This window comes from Scatophagus argus, chromosome 24 (assembly GCF_020382885.2).
Source record: "Scatophagus argus isolate fScaArg1 chromosome 24, fScaArg1.pri, whole genome shotgun sequence".
Taxonomy (NCBI): domain Eukaryota; kingdom Metazoa; phylum Chordata; class Actinopteri; family Scatophagidae; genus Scatophagus; species Scatophagus argus.
In genome coordinates, this window is record NC_058516.1 from 5,214,781 (window position 1) to 5,229,047 (window position 14,267).

At 42.3% G+C, this 14,267-nt stretch overlaps 2 protein-coding genes and 1 long non-coding RNA gene across 4 annotated transcripts; all 3 read right to left on the bottom strand.

The window, feature by feature from the left end:
- Window positions 1-343: 343 nt before the first annotated feature.
- LOC124055691 (OX-2 membrane glycoprotein-like) lies at window positions 344-4,221 on the bottom strand. The gene is made up of 7 exons (XM_046382741.1): window positions 4,146-4,221; window positions 3,938-4,040; window positions 3,461-3,550; window positions 2,629-2,880; window positions 2,166-2,495; window positions 1,311-1,404; window positions 344-1,197 (listed from the first exon to the last, which is right to left on the bottom strand). The coding sequence occupies exons 2-7, from the start codon at window positions 3,978-3,980 to the stop codon at window positions 1,164-1,166; spliced, it is 843 nt and encodes a 280-aa protein (XP_046238697.1). The 5' UTR covers window positions 3,981-4,040; window positions 4,146-4,221; the 3' UTR covers window positions 344-1,163.
- Window positions 4,222-7,356: 3,135 nt separating this feature from the next.
- LOC124055696 lies at window positions 7,357-10,104 on the bottom strand. Its single transcript, XR_006842764.1, has 3 exons — window positions 9,133-10,104; window positions 8,899-9,001; window positions 7,357-8,251 (listed from the first exon to the last, which is right to left on the bottom strand). It is a non-coding gene; the product is annotated as an uncharacterized LOC124055696 (long non-coding RNA).
- A 1-nt stretch (window position 10,105) lies between these two features.
- Window positions 10,106-14,260, bottom strand: LOC124055693. 2 transcript variants are annotated; one of them, XM_046382743.1, is made up of 4 exons: window positions 11,882-14,260; window positions 11,671-11,794; window positions 11,480-11,537; window positions 10,106-10,989 (listed from the first exon to the last, which is right to left on the bottom strand). In XM_046382743.1, exons 1-4 carry the CDS (start codon window positions 12,114-12,116, stop codon window positions 10,801-10,803), a joined length of 606 nt encoding a protein of 201 aa, XP_046238699.1. In that variant the 5' UTR covers window positions 12,117-14,260; the 3' UTR covers window positions 10,106-10,800. The 2 variants fall into 2 exon arrangements, with proteins under 2 accessions (XP_046238699.1, XP_046238698.1); XM_046382742.1 differs by having other exon boundaries at window positions 11,671-14,260.
- Between the last annotated feature and the right edge of the window lie 7 nt (window positions 14,261-14,267).

Sequence of the window (14,267 nt, forward strand, 5' to 3'; positions counted from 1 at the left end):
CCTGTCGCCACTTTCCAATTTCACTTCAGGACGAATGTCACGCAATAACTTACAGGAAGTTCTGATCTAGCATTACAAAATAAAAGTTCTCTAAAAACTTCATTTTTCCTCTGTTTTCAGAGATGCTGTGAAAAGGAAACACCCTGTTGCCAGTGACCAATTTCACCTCAGGATGACAGTAGCCCACCCCAGGGTGTCGCACAATCAGTTCCAGGAAGTTCTGATGCAGCATTTCAAAATAAAGGCCATCCAATCACAGAGACGCACCTGCGATTTTAAAAATCGTTGTTTCTGAAGTTCAACTCATATAAACCACAGCAACAAAAACATCACCAAGAAATCGTAACATTCAATCCTGACATTTTAATTCAGTGAATAAATATAAACACGAACATGAAAAGAGGTCAGAGAATAAATTATTTAAATCGCATGGACTAAAAGATTCATCACAGAAAGACTCTGGACATCATGCCCAGGTTAACATCACAGTTACAACCATACAGTAAATTTGTATTTTTAATTATGTGAGCAATAAATAACATGAACAAATGCAAACACTGGACATTAAAGTGCAAAAATTATCAGCAAACTTGGAGTACAATAAGCAAAAAATAAAGTCTTCATATCATATATATCTAATTTATATAAGGTATCTGTACTAATTTTGGTCCACCAGGTGGCACTATAGTCACAGTTTGCCTCTTGCAGGACATTTCCTTGTTTTCAGCTCCTTTACCAGCTTGCTGCTGCTAATGTTATGGTTCTCTCAACCAAACCTTTACTGTTGCACTGCGCTGCAACGAATGAAACAGTTTACTTAACTGCCTAAGAGTTTTATTCTCATACATAACTCTTTCTGCTCCACTGGAAAATGTAAACCTTTGACTTCCTTTGTCTCACAGTTGCTTAGAGACGACTCTCGTCATACTCCTGTATAAACAGAGGTTGTGGTTCCTGCACGTTTGTATTGCCACGAACAAGCCATTTGCTTGAAGCCCAGTGAAAAGAGCAAAGTTAAAGTGCAGTTTGCAAGAAATATCAATTAGACAGGATAATGGAGCTCAGCCTTTAGCTTATTTCACTATCACATTGCTGAAATTCAGGCAGGAGATTTTTATTTTACAATCCTTCCTTGGTCAGATGTGCGAAGGACCAAATACTCGTTAAACATTTTCACCTCTTCTGACGTCTTTTAACCTGCCAGGAAGAGAGAAAAATAGAGTTTACTTTACTGTGGGCAGGACATCTACTCATCATCTCTACATTTACTGCCTGGCTGAAAATATTTTGCATGGTGTTAGATATCTCACCTTTTTCGCTTTACTGCAGCAGCAACTGCGATGCAGGATATTAAAAAGACAGCACAGATCACAAGTGCGAGACCTATCGAAGACAGACTTTTCCCTGGAGAGAAACAACACAGGGTCAGTCAGTATAGAAAGAAGACAAATTACTATGTTCTCCAAAAAGAGGAAGGTGGGAAACTTCTGCTCTACTCTTACTTTTAAAATTCCCAGACGAATGACGTCTCCCCAGAGAGCCAGTATTTATCAATACATCTCACTGCACTATGACTCAGGGTTTTCATTAGTGTGAAACCTAGTGAGAAGCTGAAACTGAAACCCCTCAGTGTGTAACACCAGCTGACTCACAGGGACTGTCACTCTATTGCTTCAATTCTTCATTCACTGCATTCTTCAGACTACCTGATGACTCTGATTTCAGGGACTTTTTTCATTCCCCGTTCAATGAACTCCTTGGTTATCATATTGTCACTTCAGCAACACCAATCTCCAGCCTACGTAGTTTACTTTGGATTGAGTACATTATGTAGGCTGTACTTTAGCTAACAAGCAAGTATTGACATAAGTTGTCCTTGGTGTGCTGACTGGCACAAAAAGATCAAACATAGCGCTTTAAAACTTGTTTTGATCCTGATATCTCACCCTGAAAAAGGTGTGATGGATGTAACCTTCTTGTTCCGCTATTTATCACTTCCTGCAGGTAAACAATGATGCTTACTGCTGGGAATTTCCTTGGATAGCACTCTTCCAGTACACTAGCATGATGACAGTGTTGAGAATTCCTAGGCACTTCACTTCCTCAGAAACAGTTATGTAACGACACCCACTAGTAGGTGATAAAGAAATGACTGATATGCATACCTTCCTCTTCCTTGTTTGGCTTGTCAAGGCTCGGAGCATAATGAATCTCTTCCTGCCTTTCTCCCCTCGTTCCACTGTTCAGCTGGCAGACCACGTGTCCGGTCCAGCCCGGCTGTACCTGCACAGTGATGTTGCTGCTGCTGGTAAATGTGTGGTCGCTGTTTTCTGCTGCAGTGGTTTGCGTTTGGCTCAAGAGGGAGACATCAGTTGAGAGGACCCACTTAATTGTTGGAGTTGGTTTACCCGTCGCAGAGCAGCTAAACACAAGCTTCTCTGTGTTTTCTCCCTCACTGCTGGCAGGTTGCACACCAGTTTCCACCTCAGATATCCCTTGAGAGAGAATAGATACTCGTCACTTTAAGGGATGCAGCCAAAGAAAAAAATTCCAAATTTTAGGCTTCAAACACCCGATATTTTACCAATCTGAGTGTGCTTTCAGAACTTGAAAGTCCCTGTAGTTTACCTTGCACCGTGAGGCAAGTCTGTTTCCTTTTGGACCCATCAGGATACACATTGAAAGAGCAAATATAACAGCTGTCATCCTCCCACGTTACATTCTTCAGAGTGATGGCTGTCGAGCTCAGCGATGCCTCAGTGAAGATCACTTTCCCCTGGTAGGGTTCATTAATTTGCTGTCCAAACCGTTTGCTGTAGGTTACCAGGTTCTCAATGGAGTCATCCTTGAAGTGTCTCTGCCATGTCACCTGGAGCACACCTGTCAGGAAGAGGGAACCCTCCAGTCAGTATTTACAGGTGAAACATCAAGCACTGCACTTTGGTGTTTGAGGTACTTTACAAGAGTATTTTATTTTCATGCCACCTTATACTTCTTCTACTTGATGTTTTGTTACATATCAAACTAAATTACAACATATATATCATATATATATATATATATTACATAAAATATGTTATCTATTGGGTTATAATATATATATAATTCAATTTCCCCCAGGGATCAGTAAAGTATTACTGATTTTGATCCTGATAAACACAGTTAGTGAATTAATTTACTATTTGACTGATGGAATATTAGTTGGCAACTATTCTGATCTTCGCTTCACAAATCTTTCATGCAAAAAAGCTTTGGTTCAGGCTTCACAGATGTTAAGATTTGCAGCTTTTCCTTTTGAATTATATCAACGATTTTAATGTAGTCCTTTACATAAACAGATTAAATTTAGCTCATCTAATTATATAACAGTATCAGTTCTCTGAAAGCCTGTTACTTCTAACAGTGTATTTTTATACAGCAGCAGACAGCCTTCCGCCACTGGCACAGGAAACGCCCGCACCTGTGAGGTTGTGCGCTGCGCACCTGTAGTGCGCGTCGCCACCGTAGTCGGCTGATACGTCTCCGTGACCGGTGATCTGCGACGGCGAGGCTGAAAACAAACACAGAGTGAGGGTCAGCACACACTTCCGTACTTGTTATTCCGTTAAATAAATTAAATGACAGCTCTTCAGCGCGAATGAAACGCCGATCGTGTCGGGTGTTCAATAATATAGCAGCGACTATTTTAAATAACGCAAATGTAGCCTGTAAATTACATAAGCCTCGAGATAAAAGATACAACATAAGCTCAGCTGTTGAAGCAGCTAACAAACGACAAAAACAAAGAGCAAGAAAAGGTACAGACGGGCAGAGAAAATAAGAAAAATAATCAGAAATCGTCTACACGAAACGAAAACCGGAACATAAATAAATAAACTACATAAGAGCAATTACAGTCAAAAGTTAAATTACTACTGCAGGCACTGGAGTCGCTTACCTTTGAACAGCAAACCGGATAATAATATGAGGACCCGCAACATTTTCACTGTGGGACAACAACGGCTTTCGGTTTTCTGTCGGAGCAGGGCTTTAAATCCGGACTGCAGAAAGTGAAACCATTAAAGGGTGTGTGTGTGCGCCTGTGTGTGCGCCTGTGTGTGCGTGTGTGCCTGCGTGTGCGCGGTAAGTGGGGGTTTCTGAGGTACCTTTCAACGTGATGCTGTATTCAGGTGACTTCACGGCAAAAGGAATTATGGGGATTTATGTGTTCTTTTTACGCAAGTGTGGTAAGCTCAGGTGTCAACCAATCAACCAATCAATCAATCATTCAGACCTGTGTTTACACGCTGAGAAAAGGGACTGCATTTCCGATGCTGAACTATGAAGGTAAAATCAATACTTAATAATACAGTATTAACTTAATACAATATTAATAAGATAACAGGAGTGATATTTAATTATTGACAGCACCTGTTGAGACGACAGGAGCTGTAAAGGACTTTTAGCTCTTTGCTGTTTATTAATTTAAGCAGCCCAAGCAGCCTATTTCAGCCCGCTTTTTTTTATGATTGTTAATATTAATATTTCAACATTACCTTTGCAGCATCCAGTAAAGTGTTTACTCAACTGTACTGCTTTGACAACAAATCCAGTAACACGAGTAGAAGAAAAATCCCAGAATGAGAAGTTCCCTTCTCTGGTGACCACTTGGTGTTATTAGTGTTATGTGTGATCACACTTCCCTGTAGACTTCTTGGCCATATTCTCATAGTGGTGAGAAGGTGATAACAAAAGTGGGTGTCAGTGGTTCTAGACACGTTGAGCAGCCCAAACCTCACAGCGTGTGGGGAAGCCCAGTCCATGTGAGATTACTGTGATTATTGTGTGTCCGATAATTTAACAGAAACAAACCTCTGAATTCGCCGAAGTCGCTTGTGTTCTTAGTGTGTGTGTGTCTTATATGGTCCACGGTCATCATCCCATAACGGGGCTATTAACGTTTGCTCTGCTAATCTGCCACTTTGTGTGTACCTCAGTTAAACCACGCTGGTCTGAGAGCAGTTTCTGGCCAATAATTGGAAATGTTCTGCACCTTGTAAGGATTAATGCCAAACTAAACTGCTCAGTCAACCCTCATGCTTCAAGGCTTCATCACAGCCTTCAGTTAGGCATTACTACCCTAAAAGCAGTGGGGCGGTCACGCTCATGTGGAGCAGAGTGGATTCACTTCTTACTCACTTGAAATAAGATTTTTTTTGTTGTGATGCAATTTCCACCAGTCTCCCTAAAAACGTGACTTACAACTTCCACTCTTATTCAACGCCACCAGCCTCATCACCAAAGGATGTTGGTCATTGTGAAACTTATCTGCAGGAATTGTGTCAGAGGCATTCAGTTAGGGCCACTGCGTCATTCCTGCATTCCTGTTTGGTTTCCTGCATATTTCATGGGATACTCACAGTCCACGGCGCCAAAGCTGGGATCACATGCTAACGGATGCCTCGGGATGGACATGAAGCCCCGATGTTGTGACCTGCACATGTGTGTGTGGTACACAGTACACTGTTATGCTGTTAATCTCATGACTAAAGTCTCCTGTCTAATCTTGTTTACAAACAACACAAAGGGGAAGTTTAATTCCTCTCAACAGAAGAGGAAAGAACCTAAGCGCTCCTTGGAAAAGGCAGTACTTAAGTAGCCAGTGAACTCACAAGCGCACGAAACAATGTGAAGAATGTAGAGACAGTGACCAAGTGGTCGATGTGGGACAAAACTTTTCTGCAGTAAGCAGGACAGTGGATGGTAGCAGTAGATTTTAATTTTCAGAATTACATTCGCTGTGTGAATCATTCAGATTACTCAACTCAAAGGGATGAAGGTCAAGCCAAAGCACCTTAATCATGCATTACATGAGCTGATTATAGATTAGGGTTGGATATTGTGCAATTTGTTATATTTCTACATATAAATATATATGACTCATCTGCAGCAATAAATTATTTTTTGGAAATTTCTAAAAAATCATTCCAAACTATTGAGTGCATGTGGGAAGTACCTGTTGCTACCTGACACACATAACTGCAAACCAGAGCTTTGAGGCTAAAAGCAAAGCAAGCGGCTTGTGGTTGAGCCATATTACACATCCCAGAATAAGGCCACGGCTGTATGATCACATTTCACCAGAAAGCACCATTTATCTCTCTCTCTCTTCTGGTTTTTTTCCTTCAAACTTATCTCTGCAGCAGCTGCAGATAGTCACAATTGGCAGTCGTCCGCAACATTCCCCTTCAGCCTTACTGGCTTTCAAGTTTAACTGATTGGCTGATTTCAGATTCGGCCCAGTTGCAAGATTTAATCAAAAAACAGTAAAATGTGCCAAAAGCTTAGTGAGCACTAATGCAGAAGCCCATTATTCATTAAATGATTTCCTAGCCCATCACTGTGTCCTGCAGTGGGTGCCCTGCATTTGCTGAGTCCTCTGATAGGTGACACCACTTTCACTTCCAGCTGCTCTTGAATCCTGCTCTGGCCTAAGCAAGCCCTCGACAGAACAGCTGACAGCATGACACAGCTTTGTATCAGCCTTCTATCTGCCTCGGTGCCGAGGTTGTGTTCTGGTTTTTGGCAGCGTTTGTCCCTTTCCTGTTCCTGGTACCTGTTCCTGTGCTTCTCTTTGTGTGTCAGGGCAGAGCTGCACTAGGCTGACCTACTGTACTTTCCCCCCTGCCAACTCACCTGCACAGCTCCTATGCATTACCTGTAATCAACTCCACCTAAAGACGCCAGCACTTAAGCACCAGTTCATCCCTCCAGACTCTGTCAGCTCGTTGCAGTTCCTGCTGCGGTGCACGTCAGGCCGGCATGAGCCAAGAATGCATTCATGTGAATCCTCTACACAGCAGGACACTCATTCATGTATATATAATGAATAAATTCTTGTTAAATGATAACAAGTTGTGAGTTTGTTCTGCTTTTAGGTCCTCCACTTAGCTAAAGCTGACGTTAGACTTACCTCCAGGGGCCGACCCGGCTGGTTCAGTGGGCATCTGATTGCTCGGTAGTCCACCCTCACTCTTTACTTGGTTCCCCCACTCTTGTAAGCAGTCATGGGTTAGCAAAATCTTTCATGAGTCATGTCCCTTGGGGCCTGTTTAACAAAAGAAAACAACAAGACTTTAACCTGAGGTCGTGTGCGAACACACACACATGACGTGATAGAAGTGCTGAACAGACAGCAGCATGCATTTTAAGTTCCTTAAACACAATCTGTTTCTGCGGAAAGTGCAAAATCTAAATCCAAAAAGGAACCAGAGCTGTGAGAAACGTGTAGTGCAGGACAAAGTACAGTAAAAACCCATGTACAAACGCCTCAAAACTGCACATCAAAGTTTATTTATTTCTGATGATAAGCAGCAAACAGTTTATTTTTAGGTCAGTTTGATAGCGTGCGGCGTGAAAGCACACGCCTCATCACAAACACATGCTGAATGTACATGCAGATACAGTCAATACAGCTGACTCGTTTCCTCTGAATCTCCCTCAGTGCTGCTTGAAAAGGACTTCAAGTCTGTACAAATGTTTCTGTAAAGTCTTCCTTGTTCACTGTAACAAAAGAAAACAACGTGACACTGTGGGTTTCCACTGAACAATAAACAAGTGACGGGATGTACCTGTGGAGCCTTCATTAATAAAACAGTTTACACAGATGTGGTTTCCTCTGACTGAAAGGAGTCGTAGCTGTCAGCATTCAAATGGAAGCTAATTTGCCTTACAATGAAAGGATAAACACGAAAAGAAAACACACAGCAATGTATGAACAAAACAGTCTGGCAAATGGAATAAAACTTAAAAACAACGGATGATTAAAAGTGTAAATGAAACACAGGTAACCTAAGAAACAGAAATGTATGCATTCCCATATAAAGACAGCTTCAGACAGACAAAAATTAACACTCATGTGACACTTTCTAACAGTCAAAGTCATACAGAAACTATCGTGTTTTACTTTGACTGTACCTTCAGCTTCTGTGTCAACTGTGTGTCAACATCACACACACACACACAGAACCGCATTTCGGAGGGCGCAAGGTTACCTGTTGTAACATCTTTTAATTTATTTATATATTTTTAAATCAATTAATATATAATTTCCATCTTCAGAGACATTATAATCATCAGATGACCGCTCATCACGGCGGTACAATATATCAACAGCGTAACAGTGCCACCTTGTGGACAACAGGCGCTGTTGTTAGTTAGTATTAAAGTGCTTCTCCCTGTCTGCGCTGTATGGCTCCTTGTCCTCTGGCTCCTGCACAAAGATGAATGCATTTTTAAAAAACAAACAAACAAACAAAAAAACCAAAACTTTTTGATAGTGATAAAGATGTAACATTTTTATTTATCTAGTATGAGGTCTAGACGCTCTGCTCGGTGGCTCTGCTTGTCTTCTGTTGGACTGTTGTCTGTCAGACAGCAATGCATTAGCAGTGACTCTTGGTGTTTATTCACTCTACACTGTGTAGTCTTGTTTTGTTTTGAAGACAGGAAGTGGCAGACCACATCTTCCACTAATGCAACAATTGACATAAGTCAGGATGTGGACAGAAATAACTGCTGGGTATTTTAAGCTACTTACGTCTAAGATGCATGTGTTGTAGTTTGCTCTGATAGAATAACTGCACGGCATTGACTGAAACTTGATGAGGCTGAATATCACTTGGCTTACAAAACAACAGCAGCTGGTCTTGTGTGTGGAAGGTGCTGAATGTAGTGTAAGTTAAAGTAATACTTGTTGAACGCAGCAGATATACAGAATCCACCATGAGTTACATTCCAGGTGTGTCTCACCTGTGACGCACTCCCATTACATGGTAAGCCAAGAATAACTATGATGAATTATAATTAGAATGAATATGGCTCCGCCTGTGAGAACTGCTGGACTGCTGGCACGCTCACCCTCTGAAACGTTGTAAACAAACAAAATAAAGTCCTTGGCAGAAGAAGAAGCTGCTGGCTGCTCCACAGCTCGCAGTACCACGTGGTGTGCTGTTACTGGCACCTGCAAAACGACACGGTGGAAAACACCCACTTTGAATTTAACCAAAGTATGAGGAGAACCGGTCGAATATGTTCCTTCCACAGTGACATTCAAATGGAGAGTGTGTGTTCCCTTACGGTGTGAACACTCACAGGTGTAACCGGTCAGGTGCAGTCCGGTTCATGAAGCTCAAAGTCGACGACATCCCCGTTTCCCTCTGTGTGATGGCATCCGGTCTTCTCCCAACCGTTTTCACAGGAGTTGCTGCAATCAATCACAATTGGAAAACAAACAAACAAACAAACAAACACACAGATCACATTTTTAAATTCTACTAGACTGACAGTAGAAAGTTAGAGAAAATCTTTAGTTGTCCACAGACAGGAAGATGAAAGAAAAACGACTTGCCGACCTTTGGTGACCTCTGCTGTCAATGCACGCAGTTAGCGGCAGAAGCAGTACAAAGCACAGTTTCCATTCAGCCATATTTGTGAACAAAGCAGCGTGCAGTATCCTGTGCTGAAGCTGCACCTGAACCTCAAACTCCCACAAACACATGAAAGGCATGTTGACTCTTCTGTAAAGGAAGTGCTGCTTTCACGTTAAGGCGCATGAAAGGTAATCAACGCACGAAGCACCTGGCACTGCTGATTCTCCAAACGTGGTGAATAACCAAATGAAAAAATGTAGGGATTTTATTATTATTATTATTATTCTTATGACTTGGGAACTCGTGCTTTTTAGACTAAATACGATCGCTTGTTGGAAAATACCCGCCCTGTGTGACAGATGACACGCATGACACAGCATGCTAAAATGAGAACTGAAACAGCACGCAGCTATTGTCAGGTGTGAACACAAGCCGCAGTGCGTATTTCTACAATAAGACTGTGAGTGAGATAAAGTCCAGCGAACGTCACCCCCATCTGGCCAAAGATAGCGTCTCCTCAGCACCGCGTCCCGCTGCTGTGTGATCAGGCACCTGAGAGGACTGCTTCCTGCTGTGCAGCGACCATAAAACAGTTATCATCATCATCATCATCATGGTGTCAGGGTCAAACACACACTGTCTTTGTGCTTACTTTCTGGACAGTTTGTGTGTGACACAGTGTGACACTGATATACGTTTGGTGTTTTTTTGAAGGGAGGGTGAATAAAAATAATTATAAAAAAAACAAAACAGAAAATAAAATTTAAACGTGCTTGTCAGAACAACACTCATTTCCCTCTGTAATTTGGTGCTGAGGAATTAACTGGTCTTCGTCATTGGCTTCTCCTGTGAACTCAGTTTAAGTACAGCTGGTGAATGACTAATGCATCACACACTATATTATAACACACCGAGTGAGTACATTTAATGTGACCAGCAGCAGGTTTCTGAGCCGTACAGAAAGGAAAACATCTTTACAGGATGTATTTTACAGAATAACGATGCATTTACAGTCCAGCATGACACTCAGTAAGTCAGGTAACTTGGCAGAACACGACACTCTCGTCTTTGCTGACCCGGTTGTTAACTTCAAACAGCATCAGGGAAACTTTCAACCAGAGAGGGCAGCAGAAGCTATAGCTTGACAGCCTGGTGTGAAATCACACCTGAAACCGATTCTACAAAAAACATTTCCCGTCAGACACGCGGCATTTACACTCAACTCCGTGCAGAAATATTTATAACTGGGGGGCTCCTGCTGACGGATCTTCTGCAGCGCCTGCACAGGTAGCTGCTGTTGTGCGTAAACATGTCCCCAAGCGGGTTTAATTGCCACATCTATCTCAAACGCTTCAATAAGCCAAAAAATGCGTCATCTTGAATTTTTGATTCAAATGTTTTCATAGATTTTGCAATTCTGATCAGTCTCTCCATCTGTTTCCTGTTCCAAACAGGAAGTCGATACGCTGCTGCCAGCTGAACTCCTCTTGGCATCCTCTTGCTGCAGCAGTGAGGAGATGTTCTGGTACAGATCGCATTCTGGAAGCTGGAGGCTTTTGTGGAACTCATATTGCCCATCCTGGTTCAAAGGAAACATCAAAATCATGTTTAAAAAGTCCAGCCACATTAGATCCCAGCCTGATTTCTCTGTGCCGTGTTCTGTCAGGGCCTTTTCATGCACGTGTGCAGCTATTCCTTCTGGTCATTAAGGGATCAGAGAACATATAAAATATAAATATGTGCTTTTACATGAACTTCATGTGGGGCGCTCTCATTTGACATGAGAAACTAAACATCAACGCTCGGTTAGGACAGAATACAAAGTCCACCTTGGAGGGGTTGTGGCGGCCGAGTGGTTAACACCATACTACACTAAACACGTACGTTTGTCGCTTTTACACCAACCCACACCTTTTCCCTCACAGCTTCCTGTTTGCATGGGAACTATTTCTTCAAATAATATAAAAAGGCCTCGGTCAGCGCGCTGAATTTACCGTACGTACAAGCAGTCGTGTTGAAACAGCTATTTAAAACAGTTCAAGGCAGAGACAGCAGAACATGCAGCTCACCACAGAGGACGGGGTTTCACAGGCAGACAAGCCAGGCTCTTCTGACCTCCTGCCCTGTCTGGAAGAAACACGTCAAATGTTAGAAGTGGAACACAAAATACACATAAACGAAAATCACTGATTTACTGATTCATAATTCTTTATTTCTCATCGAGAGTCAAAAGCGTTCAGTCTCAGTCACAATTCATCACCTGCGGTGTTTTGTTCTCCAGATACATCCGAGGACAAGTCCGAGCACAGCAGTAAATGTGGCGACAGCCACGACGATGGACCATATCCAGGAATAACTGCTGCTGAGCTGCACTTCATATGATGCTGAATTTGTTAACACACAATGGGAGATAATCTGAGCCCCAACAGAGTGCAGAAAAGGCAACTGGTGAAAATAAATCAAACATTTACCCTCCACGATGATGTTATGATGGGAACTGTATGTTCCCTCAGGATGTGAACACTCGCAGGTGTAGTTCCCACTGTCCTCAGGTGTTAATTCGGTCAGGTGGAGAAATGCAACCTGATTCTTTGCCACGAGTTTGAACCTGGAGTCGCATTCATTCACAAAGCCCCATCTGTGCTGATACAGCAGACGGCACTTACCCCCCCTCGTCCTTCCTGTGCTGATCTCACAGATAACCATGAGGATATTCACCAGTTCTTTGGTGCATATTTGAACCACGTCTGGTTCTTTGGCAGTGGTTCTCACAACAGTCACTGTAAGCAACAGGAGGAGAGCTTCTCAATGACTTTTTGTGATCTTTTTTCATACATTTTTCGATTTCTGAGCGCGCTAGAAAAAGAAAGATGATGCACAATAGACAACTGAAAAACCAGCTAACTCGGGACAAACTGAATGTAATGAGGAGCTCACAGTACCTTCAGAGTCAAAGCACAGACACAGTGGCAGAAGAAGAACAAGTTTCCATTGATCCATAACTGCAGAGAGAACAACTGCTGTCACTACAGAGCACACTGAGGAGAGGGAGGTTAACAGTGATGCACCCCTTTTGCTGTCTCATCCTTTAAATAAGCACAACTCCTTGTAAGTTAATGAGCTCACTGTGACTAACGAAAAAAACCCCAAAACACACCACTTCCTGTGCTTTCAATTTAAGACCCCCCAGTTAGGACCGTTCAAGTGAGGGCCGTTTGCAAGAACATATTAACACGTACAGAGATGAACACGTCCATAACGATGACGGGTCACTGCACTCACGTCCTGTTGTGTGGAAGTGGGTTAAATCAGCAGAGGCAAAGCTGAAGGAAGTGCATCATGAGTCATCAAACATGAAGACTAATCTCAGCATTGTGGAAAGACACCAAAGTAGACAGAAGCTGGATTTTGTTTTCCCCCCCGCAAATTAAGTGTGAGTTTGAGAAAGTTCGATAACAAAGCATCAGCTGATATGTCACGACTTGTTTTGGAGGAGGACATGACACTGGTCAGAATAACACGCTCACAGTAGCTCCCTACCCTCCAGATGTTGGCAGAGGTTGGTCTGAACGCTGTCTGTCCTGAGTGAGACCATTAACCAGGACAAGAACAACCGGCTCAGTCCAAAGGCAGAGAGGCGACCCAACAGGAGCTGAGGGCGGCACAGAAGAAGACAACAGCGACAACAGGAACATTAGGGATTACAGTCAGAGGGATGTCAGAAATAATTTGGACATCAACAGTCAATAAATGGATCCTTAGTCCTCCGTATTTAAAAGCGCCTGTTGATTTACAGTTCAAAAGGTTAATTATGTGATTAGTAGTACACACCACTATTATAACAAAGCTTATGAGGACACAACTCGCCGTAGTGTGAAAGTATTGATAGACTGACATTCAGTCTATCAAGAGTTTCCTCCAAGAATCGGCTAACGTTTGTGATGAGCATAAAAAAACGATGCTTTTGCTTTTGTGTTGCGATGATCTTCTAAACTGCTCTGCTTCTTGCCGGGCTGTGCTTGCAGACTGCATAGCATGAGAAATCAGGGGGCTTGATTTGTGCAAAGCAGCTCAAGATGATCTGCCACAAGAGCACACAAAAGCTCAGTTTGCTTTTGTTGTCAATGAGTTTATGTAAGTGTGGCAATCAGGCTTCTGTCAACCTTCAATTAGTCTCTGCTGGTAAATATTCCCCTTAAAAATGTGTCTGCATACAAACTTTATTCTTAACGGAAAGCAGTCAGGTGTTCAAACGTAGTTAAATATAAATGTAGAACAGAGATAAAAAGGCTAAACAACAGTCACAAGCAGGACTGGATGTACCGAGGTCATCTGTTTGGGTAAAAGGTTCTTACTGCCGACTTCCTGTGCAGGCCTGACGACGACGCGTATCTGCGCCGTCATGGAGGCAGCAGAGAAAAACTCCGGGCAGGTTAAAGCGAGCACAGGAAGCTCATGCAGGAAGCTGACTGTGACTTGGATGATACGTCTCATGAATTCACCTTGCAGTTTACAGCCAGACCTTTACAGGAATTTGCATCGAAGGCAATACACGACGGCATGTTTGTTTCAAATAAAACATTGATTTATATATTTATTGGGTGGCTGCCATCAAACGAACATGTGTCATTTTCGTTTTAACCATTAATTTATTAGATAATTTATTCTGGTCATCATATTTGTCAGACAGTAGATTACATTGAATGCACTATGTCCTCTTTTCCTACCTTATGAGGACTTGTATATAGCTGTATATTGTACTGTGTTTACTGTACTTTGTAAATTGTTAATTTATTTTACTTCTATATTTTTTTGTAACTGTTTTTGCACACTTTTTTCACTCTTTTCTGTTCTTGT